Source organism: Rhyacophila brunnea, unplaced genomic scaffold, assembly GCF_057557595.1.
Source record: "Rhyacophila brunnea isolate RB1 unplaced genomic scaffold, BYU_Rbru_1.0 scaffold_5, whole genome shotgun sequence".
In the NCBI taxonomy this organism is placed as follows: Eukaryota; Metazoa; Arthropoda; class Insecta; order Trichoptera; family Rhyacophilidae; genus Rhyacophila; species Rhyacophila brunnea.
In genome coordinates, this window is record NW_028233170.1 from 25,356,412 (window position 1) to 25,379,176 (window position 22,765).

Consider the following 22,765-nt stretch of genomic DNA (forward strand, 5'->3'; position numbering starts at 1 on the left):
TTTCAAACGCTTTCACGTAAACAAAACGAACAATGCATAGTAGGTGGCGACGCTCATTACTGACCAAGCAATTTCTTTGATTGTTGCTACAAAATTTCACCTTCAAGTAAGAATACCTACGTTTAAGGTAATATATGGAACCAAGCAAACATTTTTTAAACTATATTACCAAAACGTTCAGGAGAATTCTCGCAGAGCCTCTGGCACTACTCGTAAAGCCCCAGGGTTGGGAATCACTGCGGCATAGAGCGTGATGTAGTTAAGTTAATTCAATCAAAGGTAAATAAAAAAACCACACAAACATGTATGCTTTAACATGGTATAGCATACGGCATTAATAATTCATTCATTTACTTTTACATCATTATTTAATCTACATGGCCATTAGCCAAGTATTTTAAGTAATCTATAAGTACTCATAATTATAGCAACAAGCATCGCAAAAAAAACTGAAAAGCAGTAAAATTATACCTATAGAGACCTAGCAAAACTTGTGTTTAGGAAAACAATAAAAATGTGATTACTCTCACGATAAAAGGATGAAACTCTCAGCACGGCATTATAATTAACTATTTTATAGGAGTGGATTTTCCGAATTTGGCTCTAACCATATACCGTCGCATGGTCACGGGGCACGCCACTGTCGAATAAAAACGTAATGGTTTCTTTAGTATTGATTTCAACCAAGAGTAGTGTATTGGCCCTTACCACAATCTGGTTTCGTTTTTTTGTACTTACTGCTCTTTTTACTGTTTACTTCTAAATCGCCCGATCAACACATTTTACGCGTGGCTGTGAGAAATCAACGAACCGGATCGAAACTATCAAAATGATTTCTTTGTCAAGTATTTTTTGTGGTTACAAAAGTAAGCTAAGTACATATTTAAGCAAGTATGTACATGAATCACCACTTGGCGATGGCCTACCTATAAATATATATGCGAGATTAATTCTAAATTCCAAGGATTATAGTTGATGCTAAGTTTATACCTACTCGTAGATATAACTATTTAGATAGGCAGGCTTTCATTTGTATTACGTCACATAGGTTTATATTATATTATGTACATAGTATTTACAAGTGTACTAGTATAATTCCAATGTGGGTTTTTCTTATTGGAAAATATTCTAAAATACCTCAATAAAACATGTAAGTAGATACAACACCAATAAAATCCTTCGATACCAATTGCTCACTTAATTGATAAAAGAAATGTCTTTTCTTCGTCGATTCGGATCTTAAATGACTACAAAGAGTAACATCTGTTTCTTAAGCTTGTAGGAACTAATTGAGTGTATGTAGAAAAATGGCAGATTCTTCTGGCATTGCGGATGGGAAATTACTTTGGAATTATACCAACACGTAAATGCGTCGTCTGCACTGCCAGAAGAATCTGACACTATTCTGCCTTGAATGAAAATACGTGTTACATATTTTGCATTTCGTCGCACTTGCAGGCTTGGTTATCAGAGGATCTTCATTTCTCCATATTTTATATGGTGCGCCCTACCACGGTTGGGCTCTTCGTGTTCGGCTAACTGGCTCCGTGTGGAAGAAGCACAGTTAACCTTACGCATTCTCCGAGACACTCCGACCCTAGATTCCATACCGATAAGCGGTTCTCTTCTGGTATGGCGGTCAAAGGTACGGCTTTCACCTTAAAGTCTTGCTTTGCACATTTGATACCCATTCATTATGTATCGCGTAAAGAAAGACTGAAGAAGGTACTTCCTATAACCAATATAAAACGAATACATTTTCTGGATATAGATTGCATAATATCTATTATTAAACTATATTTTGATGATAACCTTGCATAATATGATGATTGTGGCAAATTTTCATTCTATATTTTCATATAACGAAAAACTAACAATAACATCAAAACATAAAATAATAATACCCTTTTTATGCAAAGCAGAGATTTCTGAGAAATGGTCAGTAAAAAATACAGGGAAAATAATATTATTGTGTGGAAGAAAATCTATTTCAAAATACGAAAAACGAAAGCAAAGAAAACTTGTAATAATAATAATAATTGTCAAAATATGGTAATATCACGGCTTCATATTGGATTGATATTTTTTGCGACACAAAAAAATCTCTCCAATACAATATTTTTCTTAAAAATATAAAATTTACGTATTCTTTGGCATGCAATAATGATATATTATTCAGATGGATAGATACTAAATAATATTATGGCGCAACCACACACGGGCAGTATACAGAATTTTTAATGTTTTTTGGCTGTTACTAGAGAGTATTGATTTCATATTGCGACATTGGAGCATTTTTGTAAGTGATATGAATCAAAATACCAATGCGTAACATTTTTTTTCTTCTGAGAACCTAGTTTATACCTACAGAGTGGTTGCATTTTATTAATATCGTTATAATTAAATATGAAATATTGGTACTGTTCGGTTTTCCGCTGTATTCTTGATAACCGAACAGTACCGAAATATTTTATAAATTTTCGCCATTATTAAAATTGATCGTATTTACTTGAGTTAAATTTGGCCATATAATGATTATAGGGTTCATTACGGTTATATGGGATGCACACGGGTACATGCCCTCAACTTCACAAGAAAGCCAGCAAAGGGCTGGGCGTGTCGACCGATTATAGTATTAGAAACGATCTGCTGCACCGCGATTTCCACATGCTACATGCCGCCCGCTCGAGCGTGTATTGGCTGACGTCACAATTACGTCATGTCGTCTGGTGCCACACGAGACGATAGTTAGGAAATCGGGCCCCTGATCTACAAATCCTTCGCTCTTTAAAATAGGTACATATTATCTACGTTTCTGACCCCCGCTTCAATCTTTTACATTATAGTATACATACACTATTATAGGTACACAGGCCTATGAAATCGCAGGCATAACATACTGATCGTAGAATAATACATTCCCCAAATAAGGGCTTTAAAAAGCCCGTCTTGCGAAATGGAAAACACGAATTCGTTGACCACTTCGTGAAGGAAAAGGAGAAGAAAATAACCATAACCAATCAATTTTTAAATTCTTACAACATATGTTTAAAAAGCCAAATACAAATCTATGAAAATACCGTAATCATAAAATAAACAAAGAAAACTGAATGTTGTATTTAACCTATTTTCCTCCAGATAATTTTATTATTGTTATATCGTCAATCAAAAGAGTGGGTAACTATTACTAGTATTGGTTATATATTATGAGACTAATTAGGTACACCCAACCTTATATTGCTATAATATAACGGATAAACTGTACTATTATTTTGTAAATTTAATCACAACACCATCAACATATTAATATATTATGAAATAACTAACAACACTAATGACGTTTCTTCATATTACTAATTCTTAAACTTGTCCACTACAAAATACAAACTTCAAACATAATTATTCAAAGATTACCTACTTTTATTATTGATATAAATAAAAGCGGCTTATTCCTACCACTTTAAAACATTATAATACCATGTAGGTATCAGTGTCGAAAGGTGGAGGTAGACTGTGGAGAACCCACATAAATAGTGCATAGGTACTAAACTTTGTCAGTCATGCTTATTTGTTTTCATTCAAATAATAATACAAATTGAAATTGCAGATGGTGTGTTAGTTTTTAAAATTCAATTACTGCCAAAGCCAAACCATAATAGTAGTGGCAGGCTATGTAGCTTCGACAAAAATAGTGCACACTTTGTCAGTCACACATAATGTTTTCATTGAACTAAGAAAACATTTTTTTTTTATTTGATATATTATGATTTGGTTTAGGCAGGATTTAATTGAATTTTAAATATTTACCAATGGCATCTGTAATTATTTGTATTCTTAGTTCAATGAAAGCAAAAAGTATTAGGTAGGTAGTGACAAAGTTTAGCGTGCACTATTTATGTCGGATCTCCACGGCCTACCTCCACCCTTCGCCACTCCTATGTAGTATACCAAGGCCAACTATATTCAGGCCGCGGCACTGGATTACGAATAACGATGGTAGTGCTAGCTATTGATTATCTTCGAATGCAGATCGGAATCAATGAAGATTGCACATTTCGATCAAAGTATTACCATTTATTTCAATATGCAACGATCATTATTTTCAACAAACAGTTTACCATAATATAGTATTTGAAGTATAAGAAATAGCTAGCAATGCCATCGAAGTTTACAGTTTCGTGTCATGGCCTGACTAATAGTGATCCTTGGTATTAATACACGTAGTCATCCATAGTACCCGTCAGTTAATAAATTTAATATTTCATAATAATAAAGGTATTATAATTAGAATTAATATGTAATCACGATAATATAGACGTGCATTAATTTTTTAAATAGCTTACATGATGTAATAAATTCTTCCTTATCCATAATTAAAACCATAAACAATGCGACCCAAACCTTTTAAAAGCTTCTGAATACTGAGAAATGTGAAACACACTGTACTAATGTAATAATAAGACAAGAAGCTAAAAATATCATTGCCCCACAGAAGCCACGTGTGTATTTTGCTTTTTTTAAGATTTCATTCATGGTTTTATTGTATCCGGAGGTCCAAAGAATCACAATGAACGTGGAAAGGTTTCCGATGCGTGAAATGATGTGGTTCCGCATAAAAATCACGGCTAAACGAATCAAAGATCGAGCTTTTAGATTATTTTAGAAGCTCAAACGAATAATCAATCATCATTATCTACTGTTTACAGAAATAACGTTTCGTTAAGAATAAATATCACGAAAGGCAAAAAAAAATGTTTTGGAAAAATAACACTGCCCGTAGGCAAAGTTTTTGTGTAAAATTTCGTGTATGAACATTTTGTATGTATTCTATTGACCGCATCACAGGTAATCTTGAGTTTTTGTATCGGAATTAGATGGCCGTATAGTATTGATATGAAATTCATGTCGAAATAAAAAAGAACTTTAAAATAGGTACGTAATAAAAACCTTCGGAATAGAAGAGAAAGACAAGAAAATTGTAAGTAAAGTAAATTAGAAATAAAATCATATCGTAAAATATTTATATAAAATTCTGAATGATTTAAAAGTAGAGCAAATAGGTGTTCGTAAATATCTTATCGTACCTACATATGAATATTAAATTAATTTTCTTATTGAATTTAATAAAACTGGAACATTACTCTTTTCAATGCTCCATGGCATACGGTCAGCTCTTTCCGATAAGACAGCTCACGGTGAACTGTGCTACGGCGAAATTTAAAACGTAAAATTTACACGTAACGGTGAAATTTGGCAGTACATAGTCAAGAAAACAACCATCGTCTGAAATATTAATATAAGAATTATTGTATCGATGTAGCCCGTAAGATCGTAATAGAAAGTGTAAAAATATATTATGTATTTGAATGTTGGTTAGTATAACAGTGAAATCAACTAGGTCTAGGATGCCCTTAATCGTCTATTTCAACGGCTCTCAACCTTTATCGCGTGGTGTCATTACAAGAGTTGTAGTGCCATAAATAATGATGATGGTGATACTTTAGTGTGGCCGACTGGAGATAGAGTAGGGGGGAGAGCTTGGGATATAGATTCCCGGAGTAGACGATTTGCAATCAGCCATCAATATTGATTTTCTCAGAGTGTGGGTTGGATCTTGTTTCAAGAAATACGTCAATTCGAACTTAATTGGTCTTGAATATTATTATTAAGTGTACAATAATTGTGTTTTAATTTATTTAATACGATGTCTTTCCACCAAAAATTGATAGTTGACACCATTAAAGACATACCTACTTAAATTATTCTGATAGCCATGTGGTTATCACGGGCAATGTGTATGTAATATTATGTTTAATAATTATTATTAACTACTTAAAATTATTTCATAATATGCTTACACATTTCTTAACATGTGCAACATATTAATGCATTCTAGGCATCCTATATGCTTCGGACGTAGCTTTTATTACTATCATAATTATTTGTAATATGACAAAGCTTTACGCAGTCACGTCCAATGCATTTATTCGAATGAATTTATGGACAATTTCTATGAGGTGTCTACTACCTATCAATTCATCGGCAGTTTAGTTTCCTTTCTTACCGACACCGACAATCGTCGATATCACGTTGATACGACTCGGAGTAATGACCTCGACTGAATAAAATATTTCAAGCTGCGAGGGGAAAATCTTAACGAGTTTCATTCACGTGTGCACTTATTCTATTGCATGACTATAGTCGTATAGTATTGCAGTCACATTGAAATCTTTAGTCCCAAAAAATGCAGAAGAATGTAAGATATTTGAAATCGTCTTGTTTCTTTCATACATTCTCGTGAACTGGAACTACTGGATGGAAGTAACAGATAGATATATACTCATGCCAAACTCGTTGAATTTATTGCGTAAATCAACTGTAGTGAACGAGAAACAACTGGTATAATTTTGTAAAATGCATGTAATCATGGGCCCCACATCCTATAGCGCCCCCCCCCCCCCCCGGCCACGATCTTTAGCGGGCCCCCACATCTACCACTAATTACTTAATTAATGACATGTGTGACGCTCAACAGGAGCGTTTTCAAAATTGTATTAGACGTAAAAGTAACAGTGCATTTTTAGCGGTTTTTTTTTTTAGTTTTGATACATCTACTAGAATTATGGAGATGTCAAGTATCAACACAAAACAGTCAAAAATGACGTGTAATAGCGCCGCAGGCGACTTTTTATTATTAGAGCAAATTCGGGATGTGTATTTATCTCACATTTGTGATCTACCCGCCACCCCGGGCTACCCTGAGCCCGGTGCCCTAGGCTAGAGCCCTGTCAGCCCCCCGTGTGGGGGTCATACATGTAATGAAACAGATGTTGCTTATTATTTCTTATTAAATCATCGGAGGAGGATTTGAATCCCGCGTCTAGCAAAATAATCAAATGCTATTTTTTTAATTAACCTGCAGCAGGGATCCACATGCTAGGTTAACAACCACCCCTCGCAAAATCTCAGTGTAATGTAACCTTCCAGTGACGTCTCGAGGCAAAGTGCCGCCCTTATGCAGACTTAGAATGCTGTCCCCTTGTATTTTTAGCTTCAAATTGCCTGCAATTTCATTATTTATTTTAGGCTATCTTAAACAGACCGAACCAGACCAAACAACAAAAATCCTTAATTGACATACACACCATATACTGACAATAGGAGTGATTGGAGTGAAAAACAGTGATGTTTTTAGATACGTATAGGTATGTGGTGGTGACAGGTTTAGAGGCACCCTTGTAAAAATTCTGCCTACGTGATAGTAATAGAATAGGTATGTACCTACTACAATGTAATAATTTATTATTATGTTGTCAGATGCTTCGACTATTTTATTACAACGTTTTTCTTAGGTCGTATTCTTATTTGTCCGGTGGTTGTTTGTCCGGTACAAATCTTGCAATCGATTTTTAACTAACTTTCCGACTAGCTAGACATTTAAAACTTTTAGAATATATCAGAACACGATGCCAATGCATTTTTTAAATACTTTTAGCCATCTTTAAGTAGAATTGAATTCATTTTTAGTTAATTCTTTTTTGTATGAAAAGTTATTTCGTTACCATTATTAGTTGCTAGGGGTCCTAGCAACTAAATTATTAAATAATATATACGTGCGTTACAATGGAAATCACTATGATATGAAATGACATTTCATTATTCAGTATTTCTATCAAGTACAATTTTTTTTGATCGTTTAAGCTAGTCAAGTCAAGTTTATATGATTCAACAGAAAATTTAATAACGTTGTATATAAAAAGTTCTTTTTATCTTGTAATTATTTTAAACTAACTTTGTAATGAAGCGACCGCGTCGTCTGCTTCATGAAAACCGCCACTGTTCTCAAAAGTTTTAGAAAACTTGGCATTACTTATGAATACAAATTTCCTTATAGGTACACGGGTTAGTGGTACATAGAAGCTTGTTATAAAAATATGTTGTCAATTTTAAAACTCAGTTTTGTAGTTGAAAAAAAGTTTGAAAAAAAACATTTCACAGATAAATCGATTTCAGTTGGTTTGTTAAAAACTCTGTACTGAGTATTCCGTGACTGAAGGACGATAATGTAACAAACGGCTGCGCATTTTTTCCTGTGGAATTTAAACTGGGGCTGTTGTACATTCATCCCTCTTAATTTCATAATTTGTGTCCTATTCGTTCTCACCTATTTGATTCAATAACAGTTAGCACTAGCACTCTATCACTAGCATTCTAGGGTAGTCAACCTGGCCTCTACCGCCCACTAGTGGGTGTTCCAGCTTTCAGGTGGGAGGTAGGGGTTTTAAAACCATTTTCATTATGTTTTCATAAAAGCCCCCTACACAAGTTAAATTTCAGAAAATATACTATTTGTATCGCCCTCGATAAAACTTGTATAGGTTGCCAAAGTATTGTGTCATTATTTATCGACAAACTTGAACTACTTCATTATAATCTATTGAAGAGAGAATTTCATCACTTTCATGAATTGTCATCTATAAAAGATGATGTAACTCCAGAGGATATTGATAGATTCAGTGGCCACCTCAACGAACTTAAATTGCACATGGAAAAACGATTTGAAGATATTATGAAATTGAAGGTGTATGGCTGGATGAAAAATCCTTTTACCCCAAATATTGAAGAGGCTGATCCAACTTGCCAAGAAGAACTGTTAGAAATTAGATATGATGAAGAAAGTAAACATAAATTAGATAGTGGTGGATATGAAAATCGACTTCAAAATAAAAAAAAAATGCCTTCCTTATATCCAAATATGTGGAAAATGATATTCAGTTTATTGATACCTTTCTCTAACCTCGTATCTTGTGGAATCAGGCGTTAGTGCTGTTAATCATAATATCACCAAAGAAAGAAACCGCCTGAATATTATATAAAGTCGGCGGTAGATATAAAAAAGGTTGACTACCCCTGCTCTAGCAGTTTTACACTAATAAGGTTGCCATAAAAATGAATGTATTTGTTTTGGCTCATTATAACCAGAAACTTTTGAAAGATTACATGCAAACATGGTTGGTTAAATCCGACTAATCACTTAACCTGATTCGCTATAAACGTACAAATTACATAGTTTTAATCTGACCTTTTCAAATTGGTTCATTATATTCGAAAGCTCGCTTTAACCGTTTTCTAAAACTAAAATTCAATGCAGAGTATTTATTAATAATTTCCAATAATTTTACGATAGAGCCGGTATGTTGAATTGGTCTATAAATGACATTTCCGAGTTTGAATTGGATGTACGCAGCAGCAATAAAATAGGGCGCCCTTCATTTCGTACACCCTGTTGTACATGAATAGTTTAGGTATCGATAAAATGTTGGGCCCCTTGGCAATTTAAACGTGGATCTATTTCGATATTATAATATTGAAATGCACGTCAGGCACTCACCTGTATATTTATGATTGAAATTCAAAACAAGGATTTTTATGCAAATAAGTTCCTACCTACCTATGTATTACTTTTTAAAGCTTTTTTCCTACACTAGCATTCTAACTTATAGTTGTATATATACTGTAAATGTACATACGTATCATTTATGCAATGGCGGTTGGTTTAAACTAAATGGAGGACTAAGTGCTAACTGCTTTCGAGACTATAATTAAACCAATCCACTTTTAATAAAAATAAATACAAACAATTTCTAATAAACCATTTCTTGTATTCAATGAATAATTCACAAGATTTGAGAATATAACATAACAAGTATTCAACACACATAAATTGAAAACACCTCAGATACCCACTAGAAAAAAATCACATTTTATTTAAAACACAAAAACCGTAGTCAATAATAACGCAATTTGATAAGCATTTCATGTGGTAGGAGGCTCGTAGGTTAATTTGTTAAGCATATTGGCGTGATACCAGTGAATATATTAAGGGTTCAGATCCCGTCGAGCATAGTATTTTTTTCAAATGTGATTTTTTCTAGTGGGTATATAATATAATTTATCTGAGGTGTTTTCAAGATTATATTCAACAAACAATTTCATTTCTCTTTGGTATGAAATGTACAAAGCATTCCTTATTGCATTTTTATGAACAGAAAATTTTACGTTACAATAACCGAGCATAGATTTGCGTATATTATTTCAATGTGCGATATAAAAAGGAAATACGTCAAAAATCACTAGTTTTTAGGAGAGATAACTTTGTATGAGAATCTATATGTTCCTGTGCGAAATTTACTAATTTAAATACTTACGTGGATTCGTCTCGTTATTTTATCAATTTTGCTTACAATATGCGTAATTGTTATCTAATTCGTTTTTTTTAATATGTTTAAAATTTTCGATTATTTTGACGAAGCGAGTGCCCCCTACGCTTCAAGAAACCCACCACTGCCATCCACAGTTATATCCAACATATAGACGTTCGTCTATATAGCACATTTTTTCTCAATTCTTTATTTATGTAACGTAAAAATATTTCCAGCTAAGCAAGACGGTATTAATGGTACGTAGAAAATACCTATGTACCTATCTTAATTTTGATATTTTATATTAATATGTATATCATTATCACAGTTAAATAATTTAAAAAAAACTGTAAAATTAGTAATCAAGCCATCAACACAATATAATATAAATATTAAAAAGCTAATCATGTTTTGATATTCGGACGATGTTTAGAATTCTAGCCAGTGTTAGCTTAAAATAATTATTAATATTAAGTAGTGTCAAATTTGAATTTACATATTAAATATCCTACTATCTACTGCAACTAGAAGTTACAATTATTTTTATTCATGAAAGTTGTGTAAGTACTTAAATGATTTTAGTGTCCCAGGGTTCTTGTTTGGGTTGCTAACGCCGATTCATATGGATTATTTAGTATAAATCTCGCATCAATTCGGATAGGTATCTAAATACATTTCCATCCAGCACCCTCAGTCAATTGTATCAGTTTGTAATTATTTATTGAAGCATCCTAGTGTTCTGTCTATTATTATTTTGCGATAATATGATTTGCGTGTCAATCATCCTGCTTTATTTACCCGATTGTCTGGTTCCACCTTCAATAATAATAATAAGGTAGGTACAGTTCGGTTATGAGGAATACAGCGGAAAACACATTTTGAAAATACTCGATATACTGGATTATTTGTTAGTTTGGTTTAGGTTAGGTTAGGTTAGGTTAACCTAACAAATATGTGTTTGCCCCTGTATTCCTCATAACCGAACTGTACCAATAATAATAATAATAATAACAATAATAATACGACGAAAAGTCACAGCGCAAAAAAAGCTAGTACCTACAACAACTTAACAATGATAAAATAATAATCTCTCTCAGTATGGTAAACAGTCACAGAACAGATATTATTACTGAGTTCCCTGTAAACAGTCCTATACGAAAAACTGTCATTGTCGCCTGTTGTGAATTCCGACTGAAGCATCTAAATATTATTCACTCCCAAAATTCGATAAAAACGATACACTGCGATCAGTTTCCATGTCGCGGGAGCAATTTCGCAGTTATTTCTTACGCCTTATCTCCACAGCGTTTATAAAATACGAATAAAATGTCGACAATTCGCAAGGGGAATGTCGGGAGTACCTTAAACGATGTTCGGCCCTCAGTGGGGTTAATTCGACCCCCAAAAGCCGGTTGCCATAACTACCGTCTCATATACATGCAAACATTGTGTTGCACAATTACTAATATATCTTTGCAAAGGGACTTTCGCCTGATGCACTGAATGAAGAGACATTTACATGTTGGTAACATCGCGCCGTGATAATTTTGACATTATGACTAGATTATCGTGACAGAGCAGTTTTTCTTTTATATTATGGTGATAGAGATATGTACCTACCACGATTTGTTGGCTTTTATCGTACACCCTTGAAATAAATTCCAAGTTGAGTAAGATTGATTAATGGTGTTTCTTTAAAAGCTGAGGAAATAATAATATTGTACAAGTGCGAAAGCCTTGAGATAGTTAACTGGTATTAAAATGCTTTATAAAATCAATAAAATGCTGAGTTTACAAAATACTACGAACACATAGTACATAATCACATAGTCATTTATTATTTCAAACGGTTTATTATTTTTAGTCAATTTTAGTAATATTTCGCAAAATTTAACAAAATGAGAAAGTAAACTTTTCATCTAAAACAACATAATAATATTATCTAATACAATATTTTAAATAATTAAATAAATGAATTTAGACATTGGAAGAATTTTTCAACATATTATTATGTATCTTGCAATACGGTATTGCCTGTTGAAATGATTATTTAAAAACAAATAATATATATTGTATTTTTGATAATTGATAGACGGCGAAAATGCTTTTTGAGTTAGGCAGAAAACTTGACAGAAAATGCTATAGTACCATGGCATGGTCTGAAAAAATCGTGGTTAGGCGATGCGCGGATTGCGGGTCGCGGGTGCAAATGACGCACGCCGAACGAAATATAATTTGTCATATAAATCCAACATGCGTCCATTTAATGTTCTGTTTATTGTTCTATTAGTAATAATAATGATTTATTCACTGACATGTTTTCTTTTTCAAGTAAATGGGTAACGTTTTTAGTCATCTTTACACGATTTAATAATTAATACCCCGTCGCCATCACGAAACAAATTGACATTCGCTCTCCGAATGCCAGCGAGTCCAAAATTTCGTCGCGCCTATAGTTGAAAATTATTTGCCGTTTCACTGATGTATCGTCTTAATAAGTACTCAAAGCTATAGGCATTGTTTTTATTCCTCGAGTTATTCGAAGGTCTACAGTACCTACTAGTCAACTACAGTACCTACAGTATTTCAATATACACTTAGAGCAAAAGTATTTCAAGTTCTCACTTCCCACTTTAGCAATATAATTTATATTTAAATAGGTAACAAGTCTCAACTAAATATTTTTGGATTTCAATATTTCGTGCAGTGAATGTATCGTGTTGATAGAAATCACACTGGAAGTAATAAAGAGACGTTTTACCGGACCACTCACCCGAGATTCTATTTCAGTAGGTACCGTTGAAATATATATCTCAATATTAAGGTGGCGTTAGCAGAATAGGTGAAAGACGTGCTCGCGAATTAACAATGTACGTAGACATCTTTATTCAACCACATAAAATTTACGAAGTAAATTGAAGTGGTCGTCTTCAGTCAAGTTCAGTAAAACAAACACCATCATCGGGTAAACATATGACTGCGAACAACTATTTTCATCGATTAATGGCTTAATTGAAACATGTGTAGGATTTTCTTCAATTTTATAACCGTCAATAAATAAATTGATGTCGGACAAACAGCAGACAGTACCTACAGTTATATCATTAAATTGTAAAAAATGTATTTCTATGTACCAAGTGTGTAAATTTAGAAAATATATGGTGTTTTAATTTATTAAATAATAGAATTAGAATAAACCAAAATAAAAAAAAAAATATTTAAGTACCTACTTGTATTTCATATTTATCCAACACGTGACTGTTTTCAAGTTTTTTCAAATAATTTAAAATAGGCAGTTGTAGAAAAATGTTCGCCATCCCTGTTCTATAAATATACTACTAGTTAATCTATCTTAGCACCTGTTTTCTTCATAGGCACGCCACTGTTTTCACTTCGTTAAGAGAATGGATTGTAACAGTTGGCAAAACCGCAAAGGATAAAATCTGCAAACAATTTCAGTTGGGTACATACAACATAACGAACATAGAACGTATTCATTGTGTTTCATTTGGTTGTATAATTATTTATTTTATCACCCATTGGCCATTATATTATATTTTTATCAACACAACATTGAGCTTTATCTGCCTTACTTTGAATTTTATCATTTTGTCTTTTTGCTTTATTACAAAAGGGTAGATAATATTTCATTTGAGCTTAATTTAGCGCAAAGCAGGTCCCAATTTTTGGAAAAACATACCGAAAGTAATTCAATTTATTCACCATTAAAGGTTTTCCGAATTTATAAAAAGTAGAACCTAGCACAATGACGTCCCCTGGGGATAGGCAGGTCATGCGTTGCTTAGGGGCAGCACATTATAAGGAACGAATACGAACATTATAACTTTTGAGAGCAGTGACGGTTTTCCGTAAAATAGGCAATGCAGTCGTTGAAAAGAGCCCACATCTTAATTTAAAAAAAATAGAAGCATTCAAAATTCTGGTAACCTAACTTATTATTCCTATCTTTGCATTATAATACCCAGTGGTGGTTTATCGCACAGAAAAAAATATTGACAGGGGGCCTCCAAACCTTTCAGGGTCTCAGACCTACACGTACCTACCTAAAACACCGCTGTTTGAGACTATGTTTTGTGGAAATGCTCTAATCCTCAGTAGACGATGACTAATAAAGTAGGTCGGTAGGTACCCAACAAATTTGCATTTAATTTGAGACTAAAAATGTAGAGGGATGGCATTCTAGGTCTACTTAAGGGCGACACTTTATATAGAGACGTCACTGACCTAGGATATTATAATTATATCTTTTAATCAATAACTTATGTCAAAAAATAGCTTATTGTACACACTAATGTGCTAAAACTTGCAGTGATAGCCAAGTCTCATCCGGAACGTAGCGCCGTGAAATAAGAAAATTAAAAGGTTTATACCTAATCTTGATAGGGAAACAATTATTATAACAATTAATCGCTGCAGAGCTGATCCCAAGCTGGCTTAGGTATAACAAGTGATCCTAAAAGTCAATGCGGAAGCGACAATGAAGATATACATCACGCTGTTTGTGAATATACGCTTTATGACGGTATAAGACGAAGTTTCCTTGAAAATTTCATATGCCAAATTATCAATTACCACTTAATCTTGAGATGCTTATAGCTTAACCAAACATCAAAGCGTTTTGTATATCCATTTATTCTGAAAGATATATATATATAATTACCTATATGTTTAAATTATAATACCACATGGTTGAAGTTAACATGCAATATTATATAAGTACCTACCCATTATAAATAAAATGTATTTTTGAAGTTATACTTCTTTTGGCGTGTTTGGGAAATCAGATCAGAGTGAATTTTTGGCGTGTGACATGTACCTACCACATAATTTATTTTTTCACACGAAAAAAAACTCACTCGATTGGATTCGAACCACCGATTGTTCGGTTATCAGCCGAACGCACTACCTTTACGCCACAGTATGATGCTGCAATCGTGACGATTATACAGTATAATATTATAGTTTAGAATTGTTCTGTTGCCTAGGCAGCGAATTTATTATTGTCGGCCATTTGCAATCCCTTACGTAAACAATCGATTAAACGTCAGTTAGTAACAGCGCTCGGAATGGAGCGGAACGCCCCGGAGCGCCGTTCCGGTTCGTGAATTCCTCGACAATTCCGTTCCGTCTCGTGGAATCCTCGAATCTACCGTTCCTTCTCGTGTAATCCTGATAGCGAGATGTCTCGTAAAATTTTCGAGCCTCATCAGACTATTTAATATGGCGTTCGGTTCAGAATGTGTTGAAATTGAGGAATATGAATTAGTATAATATATTTTAAAAAAAATCTTTCTATTAAACAATGCTTTTACTTGTTGACTACCCCTGTTAATACCTCGTACATGTCGATACAAATTGGTGCCACAGTAAGCTAAATTTCTTCTTAGAAATGCATCTAGGTATATCTTTTCCTAACAATGCATTTCTAGACAACCCATGTGTCTGATAATAAAAAATACACCCTTACATTTATTGCTCTCTTCCAAGACAATATGAGATAATAGTACCTACTTATAGGTATTATTCTATTATATTATAGTGATATTTAACAAGTTGTTTTTTTGCTTGAAGACAAAATCACAGAATACATCATTTATTTAGGGTACCTACTAGTCCTACTACTAATAACGATAATAACGTAAAATTATTACGTGCCTAATAACTGGTAGGTACGGTTTGATTTTCAATTAAAACACATGAAATATCTACGTAATATTATTGTGAAAAATAGTTAATTTGTTAATTAAAGTTTTATGAATAATTAAATTACCTCAGTGTAGGTATCTAGGTACCAAGGCTTGGATTTTCGACCCTTTGGTATCAAACGCGGAGCTTAGACTTGGATAAGACTGGTAAGAGTATAAATCGCGGGTTTCCAAACAGCTTTTTTTTTGAGTACATTTGTAATCAATATGGGAGTGGAAGTCACAATGTTTTATGGAGTGAAATGAATGGAAGAACAAAATCATAACTGTCCGATTGACGATTGCGCAAAATATAGGATATAGTATAGCTAACTTTACATAGGTAGGTTTGACGCATTAATAGTTTTGACAATACATCGCAATACAATCGAGGCCGTTCATTAATCGACCTGTTGATGTTGGTGTTCAGCAACTATGCCCTTTTTATGGATTTTAGGGTCTCTCATATTGTCCGAATTATTGCGTCAATAAAACAAAAGCAAACGCGCGCTGACCGCCCGTCATCCAGGCAAACAATAGTGATTTATTGCAGACAGCTTGCATTTATTTTACTTGCATTGTTTGTAAAGTTTTTGTACTTAACTTACAAAATTTTGAAAAAATAAAGCACTTATTTGGTCATTTTTAAAGGATGACATAATAATGTCCCAAAGTTAGTACGTATCTTCTCTCTCTCTGAACTGGTCGCATTATTTCCTTGTAATAAGCTTGTAATTTAATATTTCCCATAATCAATCTCAATACAAAATATTTTTAACGTAGATATATAACATAAGTGACAATAAAATATCATCCAAATGTTTTTGATGATAAAATTAATATTAATATTGATATGTTTGAAAATTAAAAGCGTATACCTATTTCTCGTTGATATATATTCGTGTTTTTTGCTTGACTTTTTTATTATTATTATATATTTCTACTTACCTACAAATCCGTTTATTAAGAAATATCTGTTATCTTAGTGTAAATTATTATTGATTGTACGGTACTTAGTGTAGTGAAATATTAGTGTCGTGACATATAATTACTAAGTATCTATAATATACCGACCACAAGAGAAATTAAGTGCTTCAATAGTGGAAATAAAATATTTTTTTTTTATAATATTTTTATTTTATAGCAGTTTAGTTTTGTGTTACCTACCCAGTAAAAATCTCAAAATTACTATGCCTGTGGTGAGTTTCGTATTTTAATTTGTAAATAGTTCATAAAAATGGTTCTCTTTATCGCTCCAAATAAAAAGTAGACATATTTACATACATTTATTATAAATGAAAACTTATCGAATTACCTTCAGGTTCTTAATATTTCACTAGGTAGTTTTGGTGTTGATAATGGTATTGAAACCACCATTCGTATTTTGTATTCTTGATTATATATTAATTGATCCTGGTCCAATTATTAAGTATCGTTATAGCCATATATGAAAAGATTTGTGCTTAACGCATTCGCTGCTGAGTAAATAATGACTTTTTAATTAGCACCTTTAAAATGCACGTTAATTACATGGATCGGCCGCCTGGTCATTACGCGCATGTGCGTCTTCAGCGTCCAAAGTATTAATTAGGAATCCCAATGAGCCAAGGAAAACCAACGCCAATCGAATCGAGTAGAGATAATAACTAGATCTGTGCATATCAGTCAAAATGAAAATATGCACTAGGAAAACAATTTATAACACGAATTATAGAGGATAGAAGAATAATGGAGAGTAAAAATTAACACAAACCAATTAATGGTGAGGCGGAAATACATAATATTATGTCATATGGAGACGTTAAATTTTCTTCATATTACTAGTAGGTATATTAAAACAAAATAGTAGAAGTGCGACATCTTTATAATACAATCCAATGAAACCGAGTTTTCAAAATATTTAATCATCAATAATATGTAATTATTCTTGATTTTTTTACTGCAAAACGAGTGTAAAATAACGCACTATTAAAATATATTAGTAAATATTTCAGTTATGAAAATTGTACATGAATTTCTCCAAAAATGTAACGTAAATGTCTAGTGTATAGTATAGTGTAACAAAAATGTAATTCTGTATTATTAATAATGTAACTATGTATGCCTGTAGTTAAAAAAATGTATGTATACTTTTGTAAACCATTGTAAAGCAGAATAGCCTTTCATTCAGAGAAGAGCTCAATTGCTTCCAAATAAAGAAAAAAAAATGTATTAGTTGTTCAAGCATTATCAAAAAAAAAATTAGAGGGATGGAATGATGTTCTGACGCATTCACATATAGCATACCTTGGACTTCCAACTGTCCAATTTCATTTGAAATAGTTAGGTAGGTACAATAACGATTGACACTATTGGAAAAAAGAGCCTGCGTGCCATGTAGATTAAACATTTATTTACGTATATATTTTTTAGAATTATTAACAACGTCCTTGCTTTTTCGTACAAGTTGGTTGTTAGTAATTTTGAACAATCACAAACACCCAGGCTTTGAGAAAAACAAATTAATATTGTGTCCTCACCGGGTCAAACCCAGAACTCTCGGGTGGAAGGCCAGCGCCTTACGCAACAATTGCTGATTGAAAATTTCGAGATATTTTACATCATAGGTATTATGATAAAATTATATGTGTGGATATTTATATTATATTTTATTATATTATATTGATATTTATATTTAAATTATATTGTGTGGGTAGGTAATTAAATCACGATATGAATAATATGATTGACGGTCCTAAAACATTATCAAAAAAATTGGAATGGCCATTAACTCTGGCTAGGGGCGATATTTTCTTTAGTGATGCCATAGAGCAGTCACGTCTTGAAGAGTAGGTAGGTAATCCACTGTTTAGGTGTTCCATACGTTAAGGAGCGGCAAACAGACAATGAATAAAAAGAGGATAATATAATTTTTCGAAGAACTATTTCGTGGGAAAAAAAAATCGCCTGCGATATATTTATATTATTTATTATTTGATTTGTCCTACAAAGGCCTATAATATAGTATAGGCTGTTCGGACTTCAGATGTGCCCCAAATTTGCAATTGTTTACCCTTATAAGCAGGGCTGAATTTACCATAGGGCTACAGCTCCGGGACCCTAATTTAGTAGGTCTCTGGAACCAGAAAAATAATTTGAAATCACAAAAGAACCTTGCAGCAAAGGAATACGCAAATGTACGAGCTTCTAGAATTTTGAAGATAAGAGCCCAATTATAAGAACATTGATGACAAATAAGTGATTTTGCAAAAAATTAGTAGGTATTTAAAAAAAAACTACATTTAATATGGTATTGAGGGGGGGGGGTAATGTGTAGGCGCAGGGCCCCTTCAAGCGTAAATGAAACCCTGATTACTAGGCATATCGCCCTTATGATATCCGAAAAATATCTAACCCAATTTGATATTTTTTGATTATTCAGCGCTCCGGCTCGTAAGATTTTCTATTTCGAGCACTGGTTAGTAATATAAGTTAAAGTGTATAGAAATAAGCCAACGGCGTTCCAATAAGCGGTCCTTTTTCAAAAAAAAAAAAAATATAGCTTCATAATAATAAAAAAATACCTATACATATTATATTATTAGATATGTTTGTAGTCTTGTTATTTATTTAAATAAAGCATGTCACTCACCGATGTAGCCGCAGAGCACAATGTTGCAGATTCCAAGAAACAGGCAACATCTCGCTAGCCACAGTTGGAGGGTGCTTCCACAGGTACGTCGCCGACACAAGTGATACTGATGAAGTCTGCAGCACACTTTGAACACCATTTTAAAAACACATTATTCTCATTCCCATCACTACAAGGAAAATCAAGCGAATTTCTGCATTCTATTTATGAAATTTTGATATTGGAAACGTCATGTTATTGTTTAGTTTGTTGAAAATGGTTAGGCGCCACTGATAATGTCACTTTGAACTCACTTTAACATCATTTTTATTGTCTATGCATTGATTACACATATTATTTCTGTCAAATAATTGTATTGAGGATTAATCAATTTATTATTAGCAGGTAGATTTTTTATTATGTATACCTACCTGATATAATATAACCCTCATCTGAATTTTATAATTTAAATTATTTAGATGCATACATTCAGTCGCGCACATAGAAAAATGGATTGGGGGGTCAAATTTTAAAAAAAAATAACCATAATATTTTTTTACAGATTTAAGAGGCGGAAGAGGTGGTATAAAAAAATCAGGTGCCACTGACTTCTTCATTTACCTCTCCTACTAGTTACTTATAGCTTTTCATCGCTTTAATCGCCCACCCTCGGATTTTTCCGGGTATATTCCCCATACCCAGACACTTCGCATGTTAACTATAATACAGTTCACCGCGAGATATTTTATAAAAAAAATATAGCATTGAGATCAAATTCATATCTAATTTAACACATAAAAATACGTAATAAACACCACCAAAACACAAGCGAAAGATAGAAGAAAATATGTAGGTAAGTAATTTAGAAATACAATCGTATTTATATAAAATATTTAATGATTCAAAAGTAGGTAGCTTAGCAAATAGATTCTCGTAAGTATCCAGCCGTAGGTACCTATCAAATATCTGATATTTGATACAAATTAATATCAAATTAATGTTCTTATTGGATCTAATATATAATAGGAATCTAAATAGTTTTGTAGCATATGTCAGTGGCGAAGACTCCATACTAGGCGATTGTTTAAAGCCTACATTCTTAAGAAAAATATTTTTTAATTGCATATTGACATATTTATATACTTAATCACTTCATTATTTTATGTTCTATAAAAATAATTTATTTTGCCAACGAGAGATGTCGTATATGGAGGAATGTATTACAGTATTACACAGTTTACAAAACAATCTTCAAATGTATTAAAAAATATACCACAGCGCGCCATCTATCTTGACGTAAATAAATTTCCGATTATGTGTGAAATAATTATGAAGTTTTTTCGTATGGACTTTATGTCTCGTAACCTTAGCAAGTCTGTTGATTTGTATGAAATAAGGTAAGCTCCTATCGCAGAGCCTAAAACATGCGCTCATATTATTGTTGTCACGACTGCGCACTTTGTCCAAAATCATTAATAATTTGATAATTAAAAAATAATTGCAACGGCGTTTAATCGAATATTAATAAATAAGTAAGTATAGATTGTTTTTAAAAATAAAAATAAATTTTATCTAATGATTTTTGATAGGTATACCTACATGTTTTGAAAAATACGTAATTTAAACACACCGCTCATTTTTATGTCGTCAATGAGTTTTTGAAGTTTCATTGAATTAGTATGTCGTTGTCATTTATAAGTGTGTACCTATTCATTAGTAGTAAATATCGTACCTACTATTCTCGTAAGTATACCTGACAAGTGTGCTCTTTTTATCAGATCTCCACAGCCTACCTCTTTCCAAAAGTCACCCTTCGCCACTGGCATATGTACAACTTACTTCACGGTGAAATGAAACTTTTTGATCTCAATGCTACATGACCATCTCTCTACGTAACTACAGCTCACGGTGAACTGTGGTACGGCGAGTTGCATACGTACAGTTTACAATTTTAATTATTAACCTACGTAATATTTCGTTTTTTGGCACCTAAGCGTAAAAATGTTCTCACCCCCTGACTTGGACAATAGTGTTACTGTTTTATAATAGGTGATACTATTAATCCTCATAGGTAGTTAGGCAACACACTGTGTAATTAAAATTTTGTCGTGGAAACCTATCGAATGGTGTCTGCCAAGGAAACCAAAGAAGTACGCAATCGACTAAGAAATTCATTTCAACTCGCCTGATCGGGTTACAGTTTACCTGTTTTCTAATTATTTTAAAGATACCATTACAATGTTTTACAACCGAAACACGGTGTTCCCAAGCTGATGACAAGCTGTATGATTTGTGAAATAATGAAATGAAATATCAATTACAAATTACTGCAGGCGAGCACACAGAAAAGTGGTATATTCTATTTTATTGTTTAATTTGTATTTTTTGAATTATTGTTGTTTTTTTTATTTTATTTCTTTTGTATAAAACTATTTTTGCTTTCATTTTTGATAACTGATTACTTGTAATTTTTATTCTAAATGTCATGTTGTGAACGTCCTGAATTAATAATTTGTTATGTACTGAAAGTGTCTTTTTCAAATAAATAAATAAAAAAAAATACATTTCGAAAGATAATCCATATTAACTTATTACTGATTTTTAAGGCGGTTGACTTGGCCTGAAGCTATAATCACATCTGCAGACGTACGAGTTATTGCGACCTGCTGCATCCACAAGTGGTTATCGAATGCGCGTGTCATATCAGTTACAATTATTAGTACCGCTAGTGTCCTTTTGTATTATCCGCGCTGTCTTATCTTTTCGACATGGTGTGTAAGAATATTAAAGCAAATATTGATGATGATTGCAACAGCGTGTAGTAGAATGCCGAGAGTAGTGGGGCCAACCCTTAGTCATGAGGTTCTGGCGAAGAAGAAGTAAGAAGTATTATTCCATTCATCTAAATAATTTGTCCTGACCTGAACTCCCAGAGTGTGCGTATCTGACCAAGTGCGACGATAGAATTTACATCGGAATTATCACAGAAATGTCCACATGAAAACGAATATTCTGCACTATAAAACCGCCATGAATTTTAAACTATTTTACCTTCATAAAACTAATGACTCCAACTGAGAAAGATGTCCAACGTACTATGTCGAGGAGAGGTGTGTACCAAATAAAATCTTCGTAAAGAATTCAATGTCGATACTAGATATTTGATCTTCTCTCCACTACGCACCACGTCTCAATATTTGTTATGCGGGCGTACACTGTGGCGCAATGAACATCAGGCACTAATTAAA

The 22,765-nt window shown here is 32.9% G+C and overlaps 1 protein-coding gene across 2 annotated transcripts in view; it reads right to left on the reverse strand.

The window, feature by feature from the left end:
• Nucleotides 1-22,765, reverse strand: part of LOC147066206 (uncharacterized) — a 215,554-nt gene that overhangs the window by 189,921 nt on the left and 2,868 nt on the right. Inside the window, exon 2 of one of the 2 annotated variants that reach the window (XM_085955879.1) lies at nucleotides 19,539-19,877. In XM_085955879.1, the coding sequence (XP_085812005.1) occupies nucleotides 19,539-19,677 (139 nt within the window). In that variant the 5' untranslated portion in view covers nucleotides 19,678-19,877. Of the gene's footprint in view, nucleotides 1-19,538; nucleotides 19,970-22,765 lie in introns of those variants that run through there. The other variant, XM_085955878.1, reaches the window with a different exon arrangement.